Source organism: Ochotona curzoniae, unplaced genomic scaffold (assembly GCF_017591425.1).
Source record: "Ochotona curzoniae isolate NIBS_2020 unplaced genomic scaffold, NIBS_Ocur_1.0 contig_523, whole genome shotgun sequence".
Lineage (NCBI taxonomy): Eukaryota > Metazoa > Chordata > Mammalia > Lagomorpha > Ochotonidae > Ochotona > Ochotona curzoniae.
This window is the reverse complement of record NW_024466459.1, coordinates 2,863,002-2,889,542: the sequence shown is the minus strand read 5'-3', so window position 1 is coordinate 2,889,542 and position 26,541 is coordinate 2,863,002. Positions and strand designations below refer to the sequence as shown.

General features: G+C 49.4%; 1 protein-coding gene across 3 annotated transcripts in view; it reads left to right on the top strand.

Moving 5' to 3' along the window:
* Nucleotides 1–26,541, top strand: part of PRKCA (protein kinase C alpha) — a 374,168-nt gene that overhangs the window by 325,477 nt on the left and 22,150 nt on the right. The window contains exons 9-14 of one of the 3 annotated variants that reach the window (XM_040989542.1): nt 3,712–3,846; nt 4,584–4,757; nt 7,480–7,571; nt 9,860–9,922; nt 10,868–11,006; nt 25,282–25,362. In XM_040989542.1, the coding sequence (XP_040845476.1) occupies nt 3,712–3,846; nt 4,584–4,757; nt 7,480–7,571; nt 9,860–9,922; nt 10,868–11,006; nt 25,282–25,362 (684 nt within the window). The remainder of the gene's footprint in view (nt 1–3,711; nt 3,847–4,583; nt 4,758–7,479; nt 7,572–9,859; nt 9,923–10,867; nt 11,007–25,281; nt 25,363–26,541) is intronic. The other 2 variants (XM_040989543.1, XM_040989544.1) reach the window with 2 other exon arrangements.

Genomic DNA, 26,541 nt, shown 5'->3' with positions numbered 1-26,541 from the left:
ATTGGTGCCACTCCATTGTTCTCTTTTCATGAGTGGAATGAGTGGGCAAGACTCAGGACTTGGGGGCAGCCAGCTGGAAATTTACTCAGGGTCTGACATCTGCTTGGAGCAGCTCAGGAGCACTTGCACAGGGCAGCCCCTGCAATTTGAACTCCAGCCATTTGCCTGGCTTTGGGGCCGTGCTGGTGAAGTGTGGTAAAGGACACCCACAGGCCTCTGCCTGTGCCCCTCTCAGGTCCTCAGAACTCTCTGTGGTTTGGCTGTCAGCTTTGGCTTTATCCTTGTACATATGTTGACTTCACTTGCGCTCCCAGTCAAGTTCAGATTGTGTTCACAGCAGCTACAGTTATGTCAACAACGTGCAAGGCCAGTTACCAAACAATCCCCTCAAAGGCTCAAGGAAAGAGATGGTCAGCTCAGGGCTTGCTGTGGTTTTTCAGCTAAGAAGTTTGGCCAGGATCTGAGAAAATAGAGGAAAATCACACTTCTCCTTGGGGGGGAAATCCCACTTCAGAGAAACAGCCTAGGCATGGTGCTGGCTTGCTGGCCATAGGGCTAAGTCCAGTGTGGCTGTCTCCTCCCACCAGCATTTCTCTCCCAGCTCTCCAAATGTAGCCAGTAATTGACTGATAACAAGAGCTCAGATGACAGTGAAATCCAGGTGCCTGGTGCCCAGCAATTACTGTTCCCACACCCTACCCAGTAACAACAGCTGCTCTGCCATGGTTTCTCCTCCAGCCAGCCATGCTGGCTGTGTGCATTCCTCTGTAAATTTGGTCACCTGCTGCTTCGGGAACACACAGATGAATGAATGCCTGGGATGAATTCAGTGAGTTCTACGTAGGTATCTAGAGCTGAAGGTCCAGAGAGAGGTAAGACATGGTCTTTCCCTCCTAAGGCCCACTGTCCATTGAGGAAGACAAGGTTGGGGCAGGATAGGAAGAAGGTTCCCACATTTGTTTCATCAGCATTTGTGATTCAGTCATGGGACTTGGTTTCATTCAGAAGGGATCCCAGGGGCCCAGCCCAATGGCTTAGTAGTTAAGTCCTTGTCTTGCACTCACTGGGATCCCATATGGGCACCAGTTCATGCCCTGGCTGCTCCACATCATGTCCAGCTCTCTGCTTGCAGCCTGGAAATGCAGTAGAGGCTGGCCCAAGGACTTGGGCCTTGGGACCCTGTACCTACATGGGAGACTTGTAGGAAGCTCCTGGCTTCAGATCAGCTCAGCTTTGGGCATTGTGACCACTTGGGAAGTGAATCAATGGACAAAAGATTATTTTCTCTGTCTCTCCTTCTCTCTGTAAATCTGCCTTTCTAAGAAAAATGCATCTTTAAAAGGAAGAAGAAGAAGAAGGGATCCCAGGAGACAGGTATCAGTAAGCCCTGCAATGGCCATAGCTGGGCCAGGCTGGAACCAGGAGCCAGGAGCTTCCTCCAAGTCTCCCACGTGTGTGACTTGGGTCATCTCCCACTGTTTTTCTCAGGCCGTTAGCAGGGAACTGGATCACAAGTGGAGCAGCTGGGACATAAAATGTATAGGATGCCTGCATAAGATGCCAGCATCACAGAGGGCAGCATTAACCCCTATGCCACAATGCTGATTCCTGTTTTTTTCTAGTTAACGGACCCACAGATCAGGATCATTCCTGGGGCAGGTAGTTGGAGGACTAGGTGGTGGTACATTGAGAAACCTGAGTGGTCGAGCCCTCGTACCCTCTGCCCAAAGGGGCAGCCCAGCCATGAGTCTTTGTAGCTCATGTTGTGTCTTCATGGACTTGAGTATTTCCCATGGACCCACAATTGCCCACCATTCTTTCTGCTAGTAGAAGTAGGGTATGTTAGGGCTCACAAAACTGCATCCCAAAATATTCCACTTTGTCTCCAAAAGGAGTTACAGCTAGGGGTAGCCAGAGCAGGGAAGGCTGGTCTCCAAAACTCCCCAAGCTCCCCAAGGGACACAGATGCCAAGGAGGACACTTCCAGATCTCCATGAAGTGTCCGCCCCCAGGGATAAAAATCCCCATCTTGAAGAAGTCACTGAGAATCAGACACCACCCCCAAAGCCCAGGAACCTGTCTCAGATCACTACCTGCTCTCTGGACTCCTTCGTACGCCCTGAACATCATTTCCTGCCCCTAGAAGACCACAGATAGCCTGCCCTTCCTCTTCCCTCGTCCCTGCACAGAGTATTGAAGCCTCAGCCATCCAACACTGTCTAGGTTTTATATTTTGCACAGTGCCATGCATGGGTGTTTTGATATTGATTCAAGTGTTCTCTGCTCCTGCTCCTCTTGCCAAACTCCCCAACTGCCACTTCAGAGGGAGCATTTGAACTCCCCAAAAGACACAGCCATGTTCAGCACTTGGCAGCCTTAATGTCAACACTGTAGGTCATGCTGTAATGTTCCAAGATTGTGCTCTGGTTGTCAGAGCACATGACCTGGTCCCCATCTTAGTGATTTGTTCCTGCAGCATCTGATAGGGACCTTCACATTCCCAAAGCATTGAGCACATGTGAGGGTTGGAAAGCCAGAACCTGCTGGTGGGTGCCATGTGAAGCAGCTGTCTCCCTGACGGTGGGTGGCAGGGAAGCTGGTGCTTGCAGAGAAGATGATGGTAAGTCCCAGTTAAGCTTTCTCACTGAAGGAAAAGATGGAAGTTACCTGTTTGCCCTTGAGCAAAGAGCCAGCCCTGCCATTGCTTTGATTCCTGCTGAGCTTCCTGGAATGTCTTCCTTGCCATCTTCACAGCCACCTTACCACAGAGGTGTGGGCTTCTGTGATGTCCTAGCCACTCAATTGTGCTGCGATGGGGAAGAGGGCGTCCTCTCCTGTGAACAGTGGACCCAAAGCAAGTCTTAGCCTGGGGCTTAGGGTTAGTGCCATAGAGGGTCAGCTGGTCTACTGGACCATGGATGCTATCAGACAGATATTCTCAGTGCAGAATCTCTGATTTCTTAAGGGGCCCTTTCATTGGCTGTTATGTTAATTCCATGGGGTCCCTTTTTTCACTGAGTTCTCCTCATTCCCCCATGACCCTGAGCTCAGTGTGACTGTGAGAGTCAAGTGGGTGGTGTTTATCTTGGGTCTGCTTTTTGGATGCTCTTATTGATCCCTTCCCCATCACAGACCAGATAGTCCCCAAATACAGAGGGCACTGTGGGACGCACAGGAAGCCATCTTGTCACAGGTATCCCCATTCCCTCTGCAAGTTCAATTCCTCGTGCGCTTGGAAGCAGCTGCAAGTCACCTCGGAGCTATCCATTACTGTACCTCCCTGTAATGGCTAGAGAACTGTTCTCCTGCCTTTGATGGAGCAAGTTCACTCTATATGTGAATTAATTTTAAGTTGGAAAAAAATCTACAAATAAGGAAAACAGCGGTACACAGTTTCTTTCCTTCATGATATCAACAGACCTGAAAGGCTATATTTCCCCCCAGACAAGTTGACTGTGACATCCCAGAGTTAGAGCCAACCTACCCAGAGCAGCTTCTGACTCCTTGGCATCAGTCATGGAAAGAATCCATCTTCTTGCCATCTACCAGCTGGTGCTCCGCTACCTGTTGCCAGAGGCAAAGAGGAGCCACTGACGGATGGAAGGACCTGAGTTTTTCTGATGCCTGCTTGCCCATCTTGCCTCCCTCTTCCTGTCTCTCTTCCCCTGGAAGAATGACCAATTGCTGTTCCTGTCTATGCTTGTTGTTTAGAAAGCCAAGCTGGGGCCCGCTGGCAATAAGGTGATCAGTTCCTCAGAAGACCGGAAGCCTTCCAACAACCTGGACAGAGTGAAGCTCACCGACTTCAACTTCCTCATGGTGCTGGGGAAAGGGAGTTTCGGGAAGGTGAGGACGGTCCTGTGCAAGGCAGAGGGGCTTATCCAGGGTTCGCAGGCTGGGGAGGAGGCGGAAGGAACGTGTTGCACTTGGAGATACACAGAACAACTCATTAGGTCTCCCTACTGTTTGTGCCCATTCTTCCCATGATTCCTTCTTGTTGCCTGAAAAGCAACTGTATGCTTTGTGAGCCACAGCAGCAGAATGAGTGTTCCAGAACACTGGCTGAATGAGTTATTTCTACAACTAGAACATAAACAGTGACTTAGGTAGCCATGCAGAGGCACCAAAACGGGGTCTTCCACAGCCAGGCTGTCTCTAGCTTCACTTGCATGGTCCCCCTCCTCATGATGGACCCAGGAACCAGCTTCAGTCCTGCCCTCCTCTTTGTCCAGGTTCCTGACTCATGAGATTATAAAGCTCAGTCACATTTCACCCAAAGAATGTGCTCCCAGACAACTGATTCCTTCCAGTAGCCAAGTTGCAGCATCCTATGTCAGCACACTACATGGTACATAGCGCATGGACACCAGCAGTGTACATGTCAGGCACATGCTTGAGGGGTTTGATTCATGGTGATGTGCAGTATTTCAGACCTGGCTTAGACATTTCATTCATGTGTTTCTATCACACACTCTGCAAATCCACATGAACTGTTACCTGGCCTCCCACTCCCCAGCCATCCTTCCACAGACCAGGTGTCTGCTCGGAAGTGATCAGCCAGCTGGGCCTTGGTCTGTCCTCAGGTGATGCTGGCCGACCGAAAGGGAACAGAAGAGCTGTACGCCATCAAAATCCTGAAGAAGGACGTGGTGATTCAGGACGATGATGTGGAGTGTACCATGGTGGAAAAGCGGGTCCTGGCCCTGCTGGACAAGCCGCCCTTCCTGACGCAGCTGCACTCCTGCTTCCAGACAGTGGTAAGGACATGGGGTACCCTTGGGGCACCAGCTGAGCCAGTGCTGCCTACAAGAAGGCCACAGGAGGCAGGATTGGCCCTTATTCCTCTGCCACGGGTATACTGGGGACATCTGTCCTCTCTGACATCCTTGCCTCAAGGCTTGGGATTCGTTCCATTTAATTCAGCATCTGAGTGATGAGTGCCACATTCTCAAAGCCAACAACTTGCAGAGCAGAAATATTAGGGGGAAAGTTGCATCTTCACTAAACACATGCAGAATTGGTCTTCACCTTGTCCCCTGACTCTTGGGCTGGCATTGGCTTTGTGTGGCATGTTAGAGATGCTCTGAAGCTAGTTTAAAGCACATGAGAGAATGTGTACAGGTTAGGTACAGACACTAGGCCATTTTCTATCGGGGACACCCAGGAGAGAGCCTGGAACCCATCCCTTGGCAGTATTCACAGGGCTCATGCCAGGCTTGGTGTTAAGACCCCAGAGGTATAGAAGCATAAAACTCACTCACAGTCCCAGCTGTTTAAGACTGCTGGTCCAGCTGCCAAGCACAGCACCAGGACACTGGGAGACTCAGCTTCTTAAAAAGGATGCGTTCTTGTTTAACTGTGACCTGCTGTCTCTGGCCAGTGAGCCTGAAGAAACACCCACTTCCCCCAGAAAACCCAGACGACATTATCTTGTGTGAAAGTCACATGAAGTTCAAGTTTCCGGTCACCCCTAGCTGCTTTTGCATGTGATGAAGGTAGAAGTGAGGACGGCAGATGTAGGGAACCCACGGAGCATTAGATGCTTACTGGGTAGGCCTCTAAGGAAAAATGTTGTTGAACCCTGTCACAGAAGGCCCTGACCAGTCAGATGGGGACTTGCCAGTGGCCCCAAGGAATCCCACAGTGAGGCATTGCCAGCGACAGCCTCCTGTCCCTCTTTGCATGTGACTCACTAGTAGTAGCTGCCCTTGTCCCTCTTAAAATGATTATCTTCAACTGGTCAAGAAGGCAGCTTTGTATTTGATGTTTTTCTTTAAAAGCTCGGGGGAGGAGATTCTCCTGGGTGGCCAGCTCGCTTCACAAGATCAGCATCACAGTACAGTTACAGCCTGGAGGCACAGAGCAGGCTACAGTGGCAGGTGCCAGCCGCTGAGTGGCAGCCGCGAGCTGACTGAGCTGGAGGCAAACCAGTCGCCAGCCCAGACCCGGTAACCCTGGTTACAAGATACCGGAAAGCTGCAAAACAAAGAGGGAGATGAAATTAAAGTCCGTAATGGGAACGCTGGAGAGGGAAGCTCCCAGAGCCATTTTCTGACTATTAGTACCAGTTTCATCCCTTTGTTTTGCTGCCTCTGCAACACTTTAATGCTTAATAACCTCTGTGAGATGGGGATGTTTGCCGGAGGAGAACAGAGGTCAGCTTTTACCTTGGTAGGCTGCATTATTAGAGTTTTGGTGGGTTTGGGGTTTTTTTTTTTTTGAAGATTTGTTTATTTAAAAGGCAGAGTGACAGATGCAGAAAACACATATGGAGATCTTCACTCGCAAAATGGATGCAACTGCTGAGGCTGGGCCATATCAAAACCAGACCTGAAACCCCACCCGGGTGTCCCAGCTGGGTGCAGGGATCCAGGCCCTCGGGCCTTCTTTGGCTGCTTTTCCCAGGTGCATCAGCAGAAGGTAGATTGGAGGCGGGACAGCCGGGACTTGAACCAGTGCTCATATAAGATGCTGATGCTGTGGACGGTGGCTTGATCCCTCTGTGCCACAACGCTGCCCCTGCTCTTGTATGCCACTGTTAGCATGGTGTCCTCACGAACACACAGACATAGTGAGTCTACGTGTCATGAGGCCGACACGTAGAACACCTGTGACACAAGGCAGAAAGTCAATACTAGGACATGTGACAGCCACAGAGGAACATTTATCAGAGTAATAACTCTTCTGTGTATGGCCTGCACTTTTCTCTGTCCAGTATGCTACACTGAGTGTGTGTAATTCATACACCCAACTTCAGCCAGTTTGCAGACATTCGTTCAGACACGTGGAACAGTAGCATGCCATGTATTTTAGACATCGCACGCCAGCCTTTCAACATTTGATGTCACAAGAAGCACTACTTAAGATGTGTTTGTTTGCCAGCACGCAGCCTTCACACTGTCTCTGGCTTAGAAATGCGTTATGAGCCTGGGAACTTGGAGGCCGTTCCTATTGTAGGGAGCTGCGTGTCACTCAAGTGGAAGACATGCTAAGAATTAATAGTTCTGAATCACATAACTGCTTTGTACACCCCACAATCCTTATGCAATAGGGCATTTCACTCATCCTTTGTTTGGGAGGGGAAAAAAAAGCAATTTGAGATTGGCACTTTGGTTCAAATGGCCAATCCTCCATCTCCAAGTGCCAAACCATATGGATGCCAGTTCATGTTCTAGCTGCTCCTCGTCCTGTCCAGCTCCCTGCCTGTGGCCTGGGAAAGCAGTAGAGGACAGCCCAAAGCCTTGGGACCAATGTGTAAGAGCTGGAGGAACTTTCTGGCTTCAGATTGGCTCAGCTCTGGCCATTATGGTCATTTGGGGAAAGAACAAACAGATGAAAGAGCTTTAAAAAAAAAGTTGAGGTGTTCCACATGGAGCAGAACTGCTAGTGTGGCCGGCCAGTGGGACATGTAAGAAAACAAAATATGGCCATGAGGAGTGAAGGGAGTCCTCTGCTCACATGTGGGGCCTTGGTCCTCAGGATCGACTGTACTTCGTCATGGAATACGTCAACGGCGGAGACCTCATGTACCACATCCAACAAGTGGGGAAGTTTAAGGAGCCACAGGCAGTGTGAGTACTGACCGTAAGTCCCTCCCTCTGGGCAGCCCACTCCCCCCAGTGGGAACCTCTGCCAGGTCAGACGCTGGAGGGCGGTTCTGGTCATTGGGCTTGGGCACCATGGCCTCCCCATGGGACAACCTTATTGGCAGAGTCCATGTGGCTGCTTTCTAAGGAGTGGTTTGATTTATTTGCCAATAAATGGAAGATGCTGCCAAATCCCAGCATCATTCAGTCCTAGTCTCCTGGATGGAACTGTTTTTCCATTTGTGCAACTAATAGGAACTGCACACCCACTGTGTACCCCAGGAGGTGACCCCTGCCCCTGGGGAGCGCCTGGTCCCAGCAGGAGTTAGAGGAGTAATTCAGCAATTGTAACGTATTCCTGTCATATAAGAGACTACCCAGGGAGCCACACAAGCTTCCTAGATTGGGGAGGGAGGGAAGCAGGTGCTCCCAGGAATGTGGGAGAGCCTTGCAAGAACCTGTAGGTCAGCATGTTCAGGAGGAGCAGCAGGAGGGGGCATTCATGGGATGAGGAAAAGGGAAAGTTTTGCTGGGACTTGACACCACAAGAGTGACAATTGACCGAGCCCTGTGGCCACGAAAGGGAGGCGGAATGGGTAGGAATGTGGCAGCTGGTGTCGGGGGATGGGGGCGGCTCAGAGAACCATGGTGGGGGAGAAGGAGCAGACTATCACCGGTGCTTGATCCCTAACTGAATGTCTGTGGGAAACTGGCTGGGTGTGGAAATCAGAATGGGGTCCTTGGTTGGGGAGAGGGAGAGAGGGAAAGCGCCCAAGGCAGGGCACATGGGGGCGTGACAACCCCTGAGAGAAGATAGGGAAAGGGGATCACATTCAGCGTGGCAGGGGTCCCCAAGATGAGCTTTGGATCCCGGAATGTAGGAGTCACAGTCTGGGAGGGAGGCTTGGGCTGCTGGAGAAGGTGGAAGATTCTCCCATGTCCATGGACAGTCAGCCATTTCCCTTCTCAGAGGCAGGAAGTGTCAGGAGTGTCAGCGGAAGTCGATGCTCACAGCAGTGTGTTTTCCTCCCAGAGGTCACAGTGGGCTCGCTTCCTGACTAATCAAGTTGGCAAATGCTCGCAGGATTCTGGTCCATGTTCAGTCTGAAAGATGAATTGGAAGAAATTTTAGCCCACCTGAGATGACCCACCCTGGGCAAGATTAACTGAAGGCAGTTGACACTGGGAATTCTGTGGTAGCAGGCTTAAGGAAGGTGACCGGGGATATCTCTGCTCTGATTTTTACTTTAGTTTTCAGAAATGCCTGTCCTTATCCCTGACTTTCACATGATTGTTTAGGAAGCACAGAGATGCTGGGATTATAAAATAGGGCAGAGCTGTAAGGAACAGGTAGCAGAAGCCCTGCCTTACAGAGTAGCATAAAGGAGTCTTATCCAATAGCCTTCTGCTGTATTTGTGTGGATGGGGGCGGGGGGCAGATCTTTTTTAAAATAATACTGAAAAGCTTGAGATGTAGCAGCCACCTGCAGCCCCATGCTTTTCTTCCTGCCCTCCCCACAACCCCACACCTGGTATGAGTCGCTCTCCATCATGGTGGGCTCCACATACATGTGTATGTGTGCTTATTTTAAGCCTCCTGGGTGTGATAATTGCACCACTACAGATCTCCCAACTTCAAAGGCTCCTAAATGGTGTGCAGATTTTTTAAAACATCCTTTGGTATCTCATCTGAGTTTCGGATATTACCCTACTAATGATTTTGAAATGATAGTAATCACTGCTCTTTATGATGAATTATTTAACGGGGTAAACTCAAGTGTGAATCATGGTGTGTGTCCCATTTATCTCAGCACTTAGGGAAGGAGCTGAATTAATTCCCTGAAGAATCTGTTATCCACTAAGCTTTGTCTTCTGGGAGTGTTTGTGGTTTCAGATGCCATGGTATCCCGCCCAGGAGTAGGGAAATGGAAATCTTGTCCACTCCACTATCACTCCTGATATGGAACACTTGGACAAGTGTTCGTTCTCTGAATGAGTATATTAGAAAGTGCATTGTAGGCAGTTAATTGCCTGTCCACCTTACCCAGGCCAGAGTACACCTGCCTCACTGTCTATTGACTGGACCATTCTTGGATGAACTGGAGTAATAAGATGGCGGGTAAAGGGCCAAGATTTGGAAGGACATGGGAGAGTGACACTGATCTCTGACAGTCCTGGAGTCTTACCTTCTTTTTGATGCTGAACCTGAAGATGAGAAGGATGTAGAAGGCCCAGGAAGCAAGCAGCCCCCTCAAGTGCACTTTCTTTTGCAGGTTCTATGCAGCTGAGATTTCCATCGGATTGTTCTTCCTTCATAAAAGAGGCATCATCTATAGGTGTGTATCAAAGCAGCCTCATGGTTTGCCAGGTCCCCGAGGGCTGCCAAGGGGCCTTCAGATGGGGAGCTGACGTTTGTCCCAAGCAGTAGAGCAGCCTGGGGACAAGTCAGGGTCACCTTCTGGTGTCTTGATTTTCTCTATGATGACAGCTCCTTCCTACCACCTTTTATCTAGAACAAAGGTCAGGCAGTGCTAAGCACTGAATTTCCGTTACTCTCATATGTCCTCAGCAGGAAAGGCATGTGGGGATCTGGGAGAGAGGCAAGGTGGAAACTGTTGGATTAGATCCTTGTTGGCATTAGCTGCCCAAAAATCTGGTGCCCATGGAAGAAAGATGTCTTCCAACATTGTGGTATGCTAACTATCTCCCCTCTCCCCATTTCATTCATAAATGAAATGACTGGTATATGGGCATTAATATGCCCAACAAGATTCGAAATTACTAACCTGTTTGCTTTTTGGAAGGCACAAAGAGCAGGTGAAACTAAGAAAGATCATTCCACCTGCTAGTCCACTCTTCAAATGGCTACAGAGGCTAGAGCTTTGCCAAGCCAAAGCCAGGCACCTGGAGCTTCTTCCAGGTCTCCCGCCACTTGGGTGCAGGGACCCAAGCACTTGTGCCATCTTTGGCTGCTTGCCCAGGCCAGTAGCAAGGAATTGGATAGAAAGTAGAGCAGCTAGGTCTCTCTAACTGGTGCCCATATGGTATGATGGTGCCACAGGCAGGGGCTTAACTCACTATGCCACAATGCCAGCCCCACAAATTCAGCTCTTAAATCATCCCCTCAGTATGGACCCTGCCATATCCCAGGCTCTGCCTTAGGTTCTGATGAGATAGAAGTAGCCCTTTCTGGTCCCTGGGCTTGTAGTCCATCCAGCTAAATGTCCTTGTGTTTAAGCAGCTGCAGACCAAGGATCTGATGCTAACCTTCTTCTCTGCAGGGATCTGAAGCTCGACAATGTCATGCTGGATTCAGAAGGACACATCAAAATTGCCGACTTTGGGATGTGCAAGGAGCACATGATGGATGGGGTCACGACCAGGACCTTCTGTGGGACTCCAGATTACATTGCCCCAGAGGTAGGGACCCCAGCCCTCCTAGCTGTCAGTTAGAGTCCATGTTGCATTGTGACAACCAGATAGACTGAACCGGACAAGGATGGAAAGAAAATGGAAGCAGGCGAGCCCCTCACACATGGGAAGGCTCCTGTCCTTTTGCGTGTGTGTGTGTGTGTGTGTGTGTGTGTGTGTGTGTGTGAGAGAGAGAGAGAGAGAGAGAGCAAGAGCGAGAGTGCTAGGTGTGTCATAAAATACATACCTTGCATAGCCATGGTCAACCTAGTTAAAGAAACACTGTTGGGTGCAGGGAGCTTGTGAAAAATGCCCTGCCTGGAGAAGCTGGCTAAGGAGGTGTTGGCAAGAATGGCTTGGGAGTGGCATCCAAGTGGATCAGGCCCCCGAAGTACACCTTAGTGTGCTTAGGAGCAAGGTGGTCCCAGAATCCAGATCTTTACGGCAGTGGGAGTGCAGTTCTGCCTTTATGACAGCACAAATGGAGGATAATTTTTTTTTCCTACCTTGTAAATTATCCTACATGGTGGTGACAGAATGAGTTATCTCCCTGGGTTGCTGTGTATCCAGCTCTCCATCCACACCCAGCCCTGAGGATGCAATAGTCCTTTTCCCAGCCAGGGTAGATGGCAACAGTGGGCAGTCATGCCCTTACAGCAGCCATGGGCAGCAGCTCCCACCTTCCCTGGGCACACTGTCTTTCATACATTGATCTTGGAGGTAATGCAGAAGCCAGACTACATAAGGTGCACTCCTGGCTCTGTGGGAATTCAGGTGTGTTCCTGAACCCCACTGGGCCCCCATCTTTTTAGTGACAACTTGGGGATAATTGTATCATCTGTGTACGCTTGCTTTGAGGACTGCAAGTACCTGAATAAGAACCTGCCTCTAGCATGACCCTGGCGAAAGTCCATCTGCTAGAGCGGGGAAGCTGATGTTGATGCATTTTTGAGGGACCTGTTTGGCATGGAAGCTGAGCGCTCGCTTAGAAATGCAAATTTGAAATTGCAGGAACAGAGGGGACAGGTTGCTCATTGGGCTTCCCCCCCCCCAAACACTCTTGCATTAGCATCTCCCAGGCACAGCGTGAGCCATATAGCAAGTCCTGGTTCTCAGATATGAAGATTAGAGAGGTGGGCTGGAACCACACAGCCCCTCCCGACACACAGCCTGTTCGAAGGTTTCCCACGCCCGATAGGCACCAAGCAAGCCAAGGTCATGGACCTCGCCAGCTTTGTGGGACAGCCCAATGGATGTATTACAGAAGCCTAGGGACTGAGGATGGTAGCATTTTCAGGAATAAAGGTGGCTTTGAATATCTTCTTTAAGGCCACGGCTCCAAAGATCAAATGACTTCTGGCACTGAGCCCTGAGAGATTTTCCTTATCCTTAAGTCTTCACGCCTGAGAAACCTTGTCCTTTTTATCTTGTTCAGTACTTTTGCATGTAGTCTCCTGTCACCACAGTAACAGTCACAGCTCTGCCAGCCTAAAAAGCAAATGGAAACTTGGGTGTGACACAGACTTGCCATCTGACACTTGGAGAGGCCAGAACCAGCTCCTTCTGGAAGCTTTCCAGGGAAACCTATCTCCTGGCCTTTCCTTACCCCTGATAAGGGTAGGGAACATTTTTTTCCCTGTCTATGGCCATTTCCTAGGCTATGCAAAACCAGCAGCTGAAAAATCAGCCTGCTGTAGATGTATGGGATTTCAGGTCCCGCCAACAGTTTCCTTGGCAGGCCCAGGCCACGTGAGCTCATGGCCTATACTGCCCACAGGCTGAATGGTCTCTATCCCTGCCAAGGATGCCCACATACCTGGCCAGTGACGCCCTCCCCACCCCCTATGTCATGTGACTACTGCTGTTCTCTCTCTGACCTTTTCAGCCCCAAGTCACTGCCCCTTCTGCCCACAACAGGCCCTGGTGATGACTCAGGAACCCTGGGATCATCCACCTGTTTCAGCATCCTCAGTATACAGCCGCAGTCCTTAATGTCCCATCATGGCAGTGTGTTCACAGACTTTGGGGATGGGATGTGGACATGGGTGGGGGACAGTGACATCATTTGGTCTGTCCTGTGCATGGGGATAGCATTCTATCCAGGACAGACACCCCACCTTCCTCCAGCAGTTATGCATAACCGTACACATGGCACATCTCCATAACTCTGGGCCTCCGAGAATAATAAGTTCTTGCTCTACATTACGTCCTTTTTGCAGTCATCATGACTCTCCTTAGACCCACTGTGTGTGTCCTAAGAGAGGGTGCAGCTTCCACTTCTCAAGTGCCTGCAGTATGCAAGGTACGTAGGCATTTAGCCCTCAGCCCACACCCTGTAGGGATGATGGATTCAGACCCGTGTTCCAGATGAGGTGACTGAGGCAGCAAGTAGCCTGGTCGAGGCCGTCTCGTCAGCAACCACAAAGCCTGGACTCCAAGTTCAGGCCACCTCCAGGCCTTTGTGCAGCTCACCGTATCAACCTGCCTACAACCTGCCCTTGGTGTGCGCTGCCACTGTCACATATGCATCACTGTGCCAAGCCTGGTGCCACCAGGAAAACAAAACACATCAGAGAGGGGCTAGCCAGGCGTTTGCACCTTAGAAGAGGTGATACCGTGCAAACAGGCAGGACCCAAACACTGTGTTTAGATCTCAGTTGACCTTCACAGAAAAAAAAAAAAATCCACCTTGCTTCATGAAATCGATCCGCAATCACTTGCGCTCATTTCACCTTCTGCCAGCATTTTTCCTCATGGCATTCGGGGAGTTGACATTTGTGCCCGCACGCATAGCTGCAACAGAGTGTACCAGACACGTTCAAGGTTAAAATAATCCCATCTCCTGTGTAAATCGTCCTGTCGGGCAGATGCAAAAGAGTTACCTGAGATGGCATTTACCTTAGCAGGCCACACAGAGGCGTACATGTTCATGGCTATTTGTTCAAACACCTTGAAATCAATTAACACTCCAGCATCTCCTTAAGCAGCCCAGGCAGGTGGAGACAGGCAGCAGCACCCACAGCCGTGAGCAGGTGCCCATGGAAGAGGCATAGGGTGGCAGACACAGGAGAATGAGAAGAGAAGGCTGATGGAGAATGTTGTCAGATCTCACATTCCCTGTGCCAGTCAGTTAGCAGGTATGGGAGGGGTGCCGGCAGCAAGCATCACAATTCCAGGTTGCAGCAGTGCCTGCTCTTTCCTGGCACAAGAGCCCTTGCTCCCGGCAGTGTCCTTCTGTGTACTCTACTGCGTGGGAGCCAGGCTTATTCAAGTGGTGCCAAGTGGTATCTCCCTCACAGCCTCACTGCAGGACGGTTAGGCTAGACCATGCACTTGACTGGCTGCTCTGGGCATGTCCTCTGAGCAGAGCCTCTGAGAGCCTGGTATTTCTGCCACCCATGATGTGTTGTCTGCAAGCTCATGAGAGAACAAAGTAGTCAACCTGAGCACTTGTTTGGAGACTGTCTTGTCACTGGCAGCTCACGGGAGAACACCCAGACTGGAATCAGGGCTGAGTTGTGCTCACTCGGACATAGTCAGCGACTGGGAATCATGCCCAGCTGTTGACCCTGGCATTTCCCCTTGTAGGGAAACCAAGGGTGAGCCAAGAACACTGCTGCTGCCCACAGTGGCACAGGCCTGGGGTGCCCAGCTGGAAGGCCCTCTTTGCCAACCTGCTAGGTGGTCCTTGGGCCTGGAGACTGTTTAGAATGTTGGCTGAGACCCAGGGAGGGTGGATACAGAGACATAGCTGAGATATATCCTTCTGGGCAATGACAGATGATCCCTCTACATGACCAAAATCACCAAGGGAGACATTTGGGGGTGTGCTCGCCCACCCCAGGGCCAGCTACCACTCAGTAAGGGGCAGTTTCCTCTGCAGGGTGAGCACTGAATGAGACCAGGGGTTTGGACAACGGTCCTGGGTGTGGCCTCTTGGCCATATCCATACAGGAATTCCAGTTCAGTGATGTGATGCCCAGGGATGCCTGTGACAGCACCTGGACACCTGCATTCCCATGTGGCAACCGCCCAGTTGTTCCAAGTGGGCTGTAGCCTAACAGTGAGAACAATAAAGTTTACAAGATAAGATTTACTCAGTGGGCCATCAGCTATGACCTTGCTTCAGGAGGCTTTCAGGGAGGACCCACCCATCAGGTAGGAGTGGAAAGACCCAGCGAGTCCCGGGAGATAGGAGGAAGCAAGAGATGTTGGTGTGGGGAGCCTGAGGAAGGCACATGTCCATGAGTTAGAGGTGGCCAAGGATGCAGAGGTCCAACAGACAGGCACAGGGGCAGGGTGGGGAGAAGAGAAGCTACCAGGAGCCAGTGGTCCTGAAAGAGTAGCAGCATCTTTGGGGACAGTAATGCCTGGGGTTGAGCAGCTCCAGGAGGTAGACAGGAGTGCCTATCTAATCCCCTCTCCATGCCCCAGGCCCGGAAAAGCAGGAGATGGCACAGCAGCTGTCCAGCTTGGTGCCCATCCCCAGTTTAGCTCAGTAGTCCTGGAGCAGGAGAGCAGGAGTGGCTTAGCGCTGGGCACTGTCCAGGAGCGGCCAGGTGCTGAAGAGCCCAGAAACTATTGAGGAAGAGGGGATATAAGGGGGTTGTGTGAGGGGCTGGAGCCAGCCCCAGGAGCAGAGCTAGAGGTAGTATTGGGAGCCCTTGGTTTTCTGCCTTCCCACTACCCCCTGCATCTCAGCTCCCTTCTTCCTGAGCCTGATTCTGAGCAGAGCTGGACTTCCTTGCCACTCATTGGGCCTTAGACATCCTCCTCCCCTGGACTGTGCCTCCTCACATCCCCTGTCCCACATGTCCTGCCCTGGGTGTTCCAATGGCTCCCCACTTCTCTCTCCTTCAGGTCCATGTCCAGATGTCACCCATGCAGGTCCCCTGTCCTGGCTGACCTCCAGTGCACACTCCTGGTTTGTCCTTGGTGTGTCTCCTTGGCCCATGATGGATGGACTGCATGTGCTCGGATTCTCTCCATTTGTCCACTCCATAAAGCTCTACAGGGCCGTGTCTCAGTCAGACATTCCCTTCAGAGACTGCAAGGTCCCCACAGCAACAGGAGATGAAGGCTGTGGGATCCAGGGACCTCCTGAGTTCAGTTACCAGACCATGACTGGTGCAGGACAAAACACATGGGACGCGGTGTCAGAGGAATTAAAATCAGGCAGCAGTCTGGGGGCTCCAAGAGTGTGCAGGTCTATGGGGTCTCGACCCAGGAACCCCAGTATCGGCAACCCTGAGCTAGGTCTGTCCCTGGGGGAGAGGTATGAGTGATAAAGAATGAAAATCCAGGGAATAGCTCCTATGGTGTGTCCAGTCAGGCCATCAGGCACTAAAGTAACACATGGGGACATGGGGACATGGGATGCCAGAAGAGAGCGGTCTCCAGAAACTGTATTCCTCTCTGCATTTCTCTTCAAGAGTTCTTTGGCTCGGACCAACACGCCTTGCTTTAGTTCTCTGAGTTTTGTCAGCCCAGCCCACTTCATCATGCTGGGTCTCCTCTCAGGTATTGAAGTTGGGGAAACAGCTGCAACCATCTCTTAGCCCTGATTCTCTCCCGTTCCCCCTCCTACTGGGCCTTGCAGAAGCAGCTAGCCCCTGGGGGAATCTCAGCCCCTCTATGAATGCCTCCCCTCTCCTAGACCAGGCCTGAGTACCTCATTCTCCTTCTTTTGTCTAATGTTCAAGCCAGGTTCTGCTTCCTGGATGCTGGAACTGAGGCACACAGATTTGTTCATTTCCCCTAGCACTCCAGCTCAAGGTGGACTAGGGGGTCTACAGCCAAGGCCAGCAACTTCTCCCTGGAGAAAGGGGCTGCAGACCCAGGCTCAGGTGCCCATGGCCTGGGGAGCTGCTGCCTCGGCTCTGCCACATGTTTTCAGAGCCCCAGTAATGCTCTGATCCGTTTCCACTCCCAGCGTTCTGGGACTTGAATTAATTGACCCCTCAGTTAGGGATTTTTTTAATTCTGTAAAAATAGGTCAGAGATTTCTGGGCTGTATTTCATCTCTTAGTTAAATTACCTGGGCAAGAGTGGGGAGGAGGTGGGTCTATGTCAAGGAAGATAGCATTTATTCACTTCCTGGTATGCACCATTGCTGTTTGTGCTCCAGTTCTCCGAGCTGACCAGTGTTATGCCTGCTTTATCCACAAGATAAAGACTGCTGGGCGAAGAAAGGGCTCAGCCCAGACATCCAGGATAGCAAGGCATGAAGCCAGGACCTTGGTCTACCAGCCTCATAGTCATTAGCAGGCTATTGGTCCCTGCTTGGCTGCTAGGCCCACCAGACTGCCAGGCTCCCACTATGGTACTCCTAAGTCTTTCCTTTCGAAGTTTCTTGTTATTTGGATGCACACTGGTTTCTCACAGAGCCCCATGGTTCCACAGTGGAGGCCTGAGATGAGGGCTCCCCATGGAGGTCCCGGAGCTATGAGTCCTGACCAGCCATCTGCCTTTACCAGCCACCCCCAGAAAGGGGACCCAAGACCAGGGCAGGGGTGGTTGAGTTTCCCCCACTGGAGAGAGCCTGGAGGATCAATGACAAGGAATTTGATTCCCAGCTAACTCTGCTCTGCTGAGTTGTAGCCCCAGGCTGTCTTAACATCTCCTCCTAGTGGGAAGACTTCCTGTTTGATGTCTGGCTTTTTCTACATGGTAGTGTCATAAGCTTTGCCTGTAGCTCTGCACTTTCAAGAGCTTTGGCGTGAGATCCGTAAAATGGGGATGATCATAGCACCTGCATCAAAGGGTTGAGTTTTGTCTGTAATGGATTAGCTGGCCACAGGCAGAGCTCACCATTAGCCTTGTTCTGTTTTTCATTTTTCTTTTAAGATTGATTGTCTTAAAAGGCAAAGTCTCAGACAGTAAAAGACAGAGAAAGAGTGCACGAGAGAGGTCTTCTTCCACTTGTTCCCATCCCCCACAGCCCCATGCCTAGGGGTGAGTCAAAGCCAAGAGACTGGAATTCCACCTGGATCTCTACTTGGGGTGCAGAGGCCCAAGGAGCTGTCATTGACTGCTTTCCCAGGCACATTAGCAGGACACTGAATCAGAAGCAGAGCAGCCAGGGTTCCCATGTAGAATGCCACCATTGCAGAGGTGGTCCAGCCTGTTGCACATGATGCTGACCCCTTGACAGTTGTATCATCTCTTGATATCTGATGACTGCAATCCACTGCGTTAACCAGGCAGATACAGCTGCTTGCTCCTGCAGGGGCCTTGGCTGCCTGCCTGGGGCTCTGCTTGGAGCTGGGGTATCTGAAGTGACTCCTAGCTGTTGACTATTGGCCAGGTGCCCTTGGGTTCAGTTCTGCAAAGCCTTTTCTTCCAGGCAGTCCCTCACCCATGACTCAGTAGTTTATCCAAAAATCTGGACACAGTTGTTGTCTACTCAGAGGGCAAAAGTAGAGCCCAGACACTCTTGGAGGTCACACCTGGAGCTTCACAATGTTGCTTCAAGATTGTCACAATCCAACCACGTGCTGTGTACAAGAGACCCATTTTCATAATAAAGACACACAGATTAAACAACAGTGGAGAAAGACACACCGTTCCAAAGAAAGCAGGAGTGGCTGTGTTGATTTCAGACAGAGTCAGGTTAGTTCTCAGGGATGACAAGAACTACCAGGGCATAATCAATGTGTCAGATCCCCAAGAAGACATCACATGCTTTGATGGAACAGTTACAAAATCCATGGCTACAACCATGAGGAGAAGGGGAAGAATCCACTCTCCTAGTTGAGGACTTCTGTACCCGCTCCCCTCTCAGCAGTGGATGGAACCAGCCAGCAGAGTGCCAGTAGGACGCCATGGAGCTCAGCATCATCAGTCACCCGTCCCTACAGACATCCAGGCAGCTTCATCCACAAGAGCAGAAGAGACTTCTCTGGCTCACACAGAAACACATTCTCCAAAATAAACCACATTCTGGGTCATGCTGTGTCTGCTCTGACCACAAAGGAATTAACCCCAAAATCGATTACAGAAAGATAGCTGGAAAATTCCACAGTGCTTGGAGACTAAACAACACACTTCTGAATGACACACAGATCACACAAGAAATCTCAAGAGAAAAGGTTAAAATGTTCTAAGCAAGTTAGAGTAAAAATACAGCGTATTCAATGTTAAAAGGACTACAGTGAAAGTGGTTCTTGGAAGGGAATTTAATGTAGCATGGGTTGCATATATTAATTTAAAAAAAAATTGTTGAAAATCAATTGTCTAAGATTCTACTTAGGAAGCTGTGAGCAAAAGAGCAAGTTTGGAAACATCAAAAGAGGAAATTCCAAAAGCAACAACCACAGGGACTGATGTGGCAGTGCAGTGGCGTTAGCCTCCACTTGTGTTGCAAGTGTCGTATATGAGCTCTGATTTAAGTCTGGGCTGCTCCACTTCCAATCCACCTCCCTGTTTACATGCCTGAAAAAGCAGTGAAAGATGACCCAAGTGCTTGGACCCCTTTCCCTTTGCACACATTTAGGGAGTGAACCAGCAAGTGGAAGATCAAGGTGTCTCCCTCTCCTGCTTCTCCTTCCTCCCCCTTTCCCTCTCTTCCTTTCCTTTGTTCTAACACTGCCTTCCTTTAAAATATATAAATAAATCTTTTTTAAAAGTCTAAAGCTAGTGCGTTGAAAAGATGAATAAAATTGACAAGCCTCTAACCAAGTTAACAAGAAAAAAAGAGGACACAAATTACTGGTGTCAGGATCGAAGAGGGGACTTCTCTTAAGGTCCACAGGCATTAAAAGAATAATGAATACTGCGGAGAACAATTCTTTGTCCATAAACTTTATAAATCTAGATGCAATTTGCTAATTCCTGCAAAGGCACAAACTGTCCAGAGTAAAACAGGGAGAATGGACAACCTGAATTAGCCAGTATCTATTAACGATGTTGATTCTATCGTTGATGACCTTCCAAAATGCAATGTGTTATACCTGGGTGGGTTCACTGGTGAATTCTAGCCATGGGGAAGAAATTATACTAATTCTCTGCCATTTCCTTCAGAACATAGAAACAGAAGGACTGGCCTCCTTCTAAGCCACCAGCATTACCCTAATACCAAAACTAGGCATACATTATAAGAAAACAAATTGTAAAACACATTTCCTTGTCTTATTGCCATTAAAGAAACCATTTTTCTTTTCTCTCTCATCTAAAAGCACAATTTTTTTTTTTTCACAGATAACATGTGATTTGGGCTCTGGGCTGTTCGAGTTTGTCATCTTGTGCTAATATTTTTCATGTAATGCATTTTCTTCAAAGATTTCAAATATCACAGATCTTCCTCGTGGGATATATTAAGACCCTTGATCTTCGAAATCCCACTTTTATTTATGTATCCATTTTGCGTCTCTCTCTGGTTTGGTTTCTAATCCCCATGTCTTACCGAGTGCCTTGGCCGTTTAATCACACAGTCCCAGAAACTGGCAGCCAAGGGAGAAGAGAGAAGTTTCACCGCTCTGATAAAATCCACCAATGGGATGGAGGCTTCCATCTCTCTTATTCACTTCTGTAGCCAATGCTTAATACAGTATCTAGCACACAATGAGATAATACCTGCTGAAAGAATGAATGGAGGATATGGAGTTGATGGGAAATTTCCAGGTGTCAATCATCATTGGTAGATGTTTAATAGATATTTTAACATTACGTCATACCAAAATGTTTTCCTCTTCCTTCACTTTTGTTTGTTACCTTGAATAACTTCCACCCACATGCTTTGCCAGGGAGTCCGCTATTCCTGATGTTAGTATGAAATTACACAATGAACATATGTATATTCAGCTTATCTACATAAGCCTGTTTCAATGTACATAATCCCCTCTTAAGCTCCCCCCAATATACTTGCTACATGGGTGCTGGGACTCCAACATAAATGAGGGAATGGACGCTCAGAGAGGCTGTACAACTTGCCCAAGGCCACCCAGCTTCTGGGTGGAGCACTGGAGCTGGGTTCAGCAGTGTCTCACCAGGCTGTGCTTTCTTCCCATTTGGTGTTCTGATCCCAGTGAAGTTTGATTGGGGAGCATCCCAGATGAGTACTGGGGATCCCACCCCACCATGGTGCTTCCTGGTTATCACACTCTGAGGAGGAAGGGCGCACAGTCAGACCACCTTAGACCTCTCTCTACCTAAACTGATGCTAAGCATCCTGGCAACCTGGAGGAAGCTGCTTTGCCACTTGAAACCTTGGGATCTTTTGCAGAACCCCAAAGGTGGTTGTCTCAACCATCTCCACAGGCACCTCCAGCCTTCCCAGTCCTAAGCACTCTGCTGATTTTGCACCCATGGGTGGGGGAGGGGAGGTGCCTATGGATGGGACTTGGGGGCCAACCTCTTGGTTCTTGTGTCTTCCCTATGCTGCATGAGGTCCAGGCACTGGGTGCTGGTTGGATCTCGGGGAGGAGTAAGTGTGCATAATCAGCCTCAACAATGACATGCCTATGGCTGTAGCAGTTGTGGGTCCAAGTGGAGGAAGCAGAGGAGAAATTTCTGGCCTTAGACTCTGGCTTCAGCACAGAACTACTGGAAAAACACCAGTCCATCTTCTTTTCTTCCCCAGTGGTACTGTTTGGGCCTATCAGATGGCTGACAGCTTTGACCATGACCATAAGTAGAGCTTCTTATTCCCCATGTTTCATCCTCAGAGGTTTATGATGTCTTCCAAAACAGTCATAATTTTTTTAGCAAAAAAGAATGTATTTCATGGGGAATGAAAAATATTCCTGGTTCCTTAAGATAGTAGAAGAACTTGGACATGTTTTATGCATAAAGGTTACTGTGTTATAATGACAGGTGAAAGAAAGACATTTCTGGTTGCATCATTGTTTAAGAGTGCACACTGGAAGGGTGGGTGAATAAACGTAGCATGAAAATGAAGAGTGGATAGGGCCAGTGCTAGAGTGCAAGTGAGATGATCTGCCATTTGCAAAGCTCAGACCCAAGGTCAGAGCACCAGTTCGAGTCCTGGCTGCTCTGCTTTGGATCCAGTATTCCTGCTGATGTGCCTGAGAAGGCAGCAACCTTGCTATCCACATGGGGGATCCAGATGGAGTTGCAGGTTCCTTCCTTCTTCCTGGACTGGTTCTGGACAGTGTGACTGTTTGGAGAATGAACCAGCTAATGGGAGATGTCTTTCTCTGTCTCTCCCCTTTCTGTGTGTCACTCTACCTTTTAAATAAATGAAATAAATCTTAAGGGGGAAAAAAGGATGGAAGCCAGTTCAGGTGCAGCCGAGACAAGGAGATGTTGTCCTAAGACAAAGCCTTCAGGCCCACACTTCAGTTCCTGAGTTAGCAGGCATCCTGACTGTCTTGATCCTGTTGAGTATGGGAAGTCCTTCTTGTTGAGTGTCACCAGGCCAGTTCCCATCCTGCTGTCTGGGAGCCACACATAGCCATGACCTTCCAAGTAGAAATGTGGGCCAGAGTGTAGGCACCAAAGCTTGATGGCCAGACTCAAAAGCCAGCTTTGCCTCATAAACAGCCTTAAGCTAGCTGTTGGGCCTCTCATTTCCTCATCTGTGAAATGAGCTAGTGAGGGTTGAAATCAGCTAATGGGACTGAGCAGCCTGGCAGAGAGTGAATGCAGTGAAGGTGACGTTCGTTAGTCACTGCTATTAATGCCAATGGCATCTCATGTCTACGTCCCCAAGTGCGCCCAGAGCTGCTCTGTCTAAAGTCAGAAAGGCTCTGAAGCCCCATCTTCTCTGGGAGACCCCCCAGCATGTGTAGGAGAGCAGAGGACAGAAGGCCTCCTTCCAGCTGCTACAGGCCCTTGGCCTAGAACATGAGAAGTTTACTTGGTCAGCTTCTGGGACTTGGTCCTATGCCCAGGCTGGAAGAAAGCTCATTCACATCTCCCTTTTGCAAGACAGGCAGCCATTCGTAGCATCCTGACATAACCCCCAAGCAGTTGGCTCATGTAAGAATCAGAATAAGGCTCATGGTGACAAAGAACAGTGAAACTGAATGGCACTGGCCCTGCTGAGCATCTGTCTTTGACACCAAAGTTCAACCTCCATGTGCTGCAGAAAAATCTGCCAGCATGGGTCCTACTGGCCAAGATAGCCTCTCCTTCTATAAGCCACTCTGCTGTGGGAAACCAAGTCAGCCTTGCTGCCCCTTGCCTGGGGCTTCAAGGATATTGGGCAACTGTGTGCTTGGCCGCAACCCGCCTCCTGGCCAGAACTGCCAGAGACAGCTATTCCATCCCCAGTAGGGGCAGACTCAAGAGAGGCTCAGCATCTATTATTCTCTGGCCCTTGAACTTACTCCTTAGACCCAAGCTGCCTTCCCAGGCCAGTAAAAGCCAAGGAAGCAGAGTGGATCAGGAGGAACAGATAGAAGTAAAAATCAGGCTCCGAAATAGATGGCATTAACTGCAGCAATGGATTTTATCTATATCGAAGATAAAAATCACTCATGAACTGTTTGCATTTTTCCCTGCGCCTTCAAAGTCTGATGTGTGTTTTACTGCTAGAGCACATCTCAGCATGGTCTGGGTGCATTTCACGTGCTCACTGCCTGTCTGCAGCTACTGGCTACATATTAGACAGTATTGAGTTATCGAACTCCAAAAAGGTGGTAAAACCAACATCCTAAATGGTGTGTGTCTGTAGTTAGTGCTGTAGCCGTTTTGCTTTTGGTTAATTAGAGATATTAACACTGGGTCATTGAGGGATAAGCATGCATTTTGCTAAAAATGAATCTAACAGCATTCAGACTCTGCACTCTTTATCTATAACTGAACCCTTTGGAAACCTCTGCTTCTTTTGATGCCAGCTCAAGGGTGATGGCGCATGGGCTTCTCCAGGGAGAAATTGTTTGGTGAAATGCTAAACCCAATCCTGTAACTGCAGTTGAGACACTGTGGTGTCTAAAATGGCTTTGCTGTCTAGGTCCAGTAGCTAAGCAGATGCCCCGACAGCTTGCAAAACCAGATCAATGTGCCTCACCCATGTGGAGAAAACAGCTGATAAAAACACCTATGTGCTTATGGAAACACCACAGCTTCAGCTCAGCCTGTGTTCAAAATCAGTTGACTAGGACCAATGCTGTGGCACCAGCAGGTTAAGCTGTCTGTTGTGACATCAACATTCCATAGATGCCAACTTCCCATATGAGAGTGCCTGTTCAAGTCCCAGCTACTCCCTTCCAATCCAGCTCCCTGCTAATATACCTGCAGAACCACAGAGGGTGACTTGAGCTCCAGCTGCTGCCGCCCATGTAGAGCCTAGAACTGGCTTTAGCCTGGCTCAGCTCTGGATGTTGCGGCCATTAGGGGAGTGAACCAGTGAATGTAAGATCTCTCTGTCTGTCTCTTTTTCTCTGCCTCTTTGACTTCCAGGTAAATCTTTTTACTGAAAACACCATAGAGTATAAATGGTTTCAGGGACAGGCTTTATTCACTTTCGAAATGCAGTTACGCACTGTAGCTGTGGTGATGACGTCCAATCCTTTCCCACTCCCTTTTACTCAGAAAGGGCACCTTATTAGAGAATGAAGGTACTGCGTCATTTCTCCCGCTAATACGTCATCTCTCAAACGTTTCACCCTTCGATACCCTCCTTTCTAGCTGAGACGGACGCTGTCTAAAACAGTCGTTGGTTATCATGCCACCTAGAAATCTTTTAAGTCACCCACTCTGTCGTCTGTGCTTTCATCTTCCAGGTTATCTCAGAGCTTCTGTTTTGCAGTTGGCAGACCTGAATCAAGAGTCAGACAATGTCCAAATGTTGCTTTTGAATGTTGTGTTTTGCACCTCTTTCAAAACCCTTTACAACCTCGGTTGACTGAGTGTGCCTCACTGAAAGAAAGCAACGTGCTTCCTGCTCCTCTCAGGCACCAGCAGCCACCATGTTAGTTTTGGTAGAGCTCTGCTTTGATGTCTGAGTTTGGCCATTTTTTTTGTGTCAGGCCCTCGTGCTAGACAACCTCAGGTGTTTTCCAAAAAGCAAATGCATCTCAGTGTTGAAATATCCTTCCCCCAGGGGAACAACTAAATCTACCTTCAGTCCATGCTCTGCATCTCCCCGGGTGAATCTGAAAGCAGAATCCCCAAACAGGTTGTTGTCAGTGAGCTTTGGGGTCCATGGCTCACAGCATGTGTGTCTGGCGGGAACCCCCTTACCTTGGCGAATAAACCAATGACCGATCCTACGATCACCTCATGTGCAGGAACAGAGTATTAATGCTTGACTCACTTGTCCTGACAGGAGCTGTGTGATTTGCCACCAAGGGTAACCCGTGTATTTGTTTTCATGCAGATCATTGCTTATCAGCCTTATGGAAAATCCGTGGATTGGTGGGCCTACGGCGTCCTGCTGTATGAGATGCTAGCTGGACAGGTAATATTTCCCTGTGCTTTTGTGTTTGCCTGTTGCAGGTCAGGTGAGTTCCTGAGCTGTGTTCAGCCAACCATCACCAGACCTGGCAGTGCAACATGGCTAGGATGGGTCTGTCTTCCCTGATCCAGGGAAGGAGGGAGACATGGGAGGGATCCCTGTTTGAGAGTGGATTGGCACATCTTGTAGGCACAAAAAATAATCTTCTGGTCACAAAAATACTCAAGCTGAAAGCCGCAACCTGACGTAATGGCGGTGCCTGTATGCCCCCTGGGTAGTTTTTAGCCATGGCTACTGTCAGTTTCCAGAATCAACCATCTGGGGTTGGATTGTGGTTCTCTGTAGTCTCCCCACAAGGATTATCCTGGCTCCTGCCCAGGTGCATAATTGATGGTATTATTACTTAAGGAGGAAGCCTTTAAACTTCAACGAGTGTTTTAATAGCTTCTCCTCATCTCCTCTTATCTCACCCTTGGCAATTCACAGTAATTCTTCACAAAAATCCAATGAAGCTAAACTTCCAGCAAAAGAAAAGGAAATTTAGGTTTCTCTTAGGATGTGACTTAATGAGATAAGCAAGTGTGTTATTGCCTAACATCTTCTGACACAGTGGTATTCTTAACTGTGTCACCGGCTAGTCAATGCTGACAGCCCCCACATCTTAGTGGTTTAACACAAAGCATAGATTTATTTCACATTCCTTACATAGTCCTCTGTGGTGGAGGAGGGTGGGAGTGAGACAGAGCCACGTCATCATTGGAAGGCTTGGGTTCTCTCACCATCTGCCTCCCCACTGACTGATTGGTCCTTCTTTTAGCCAGCCAAGGGAGTTGCACTGAAAGCTTTAAAGCCAGGCCTTCAAGTGGCTTCCTCACCCCTGCCTGACTCTCCACTACCAAACCCCTGTCCCCAAGTTTGACTCTACTGAGACTCAAGAGGGCCACTTCCGTCTGAACACTCAGCGAGGGGAGCCAAGCTCCTGGCCGATCTCTGCCATTAGCCTGAATAGTGATTCTGTTGTGGGTGGGTTTTAGAATTCCCTACACTCAAGCATGAGGGCCATCAAATTCAACTCACCACAGCCTCACAGGTGCACCGGAGAGCTGAGCAAGAGATGATGGATACAGTCACAGTATCCCACAGTCAGCTGGGGAGCCGCCCTCACAGCCAACCCATCCACTT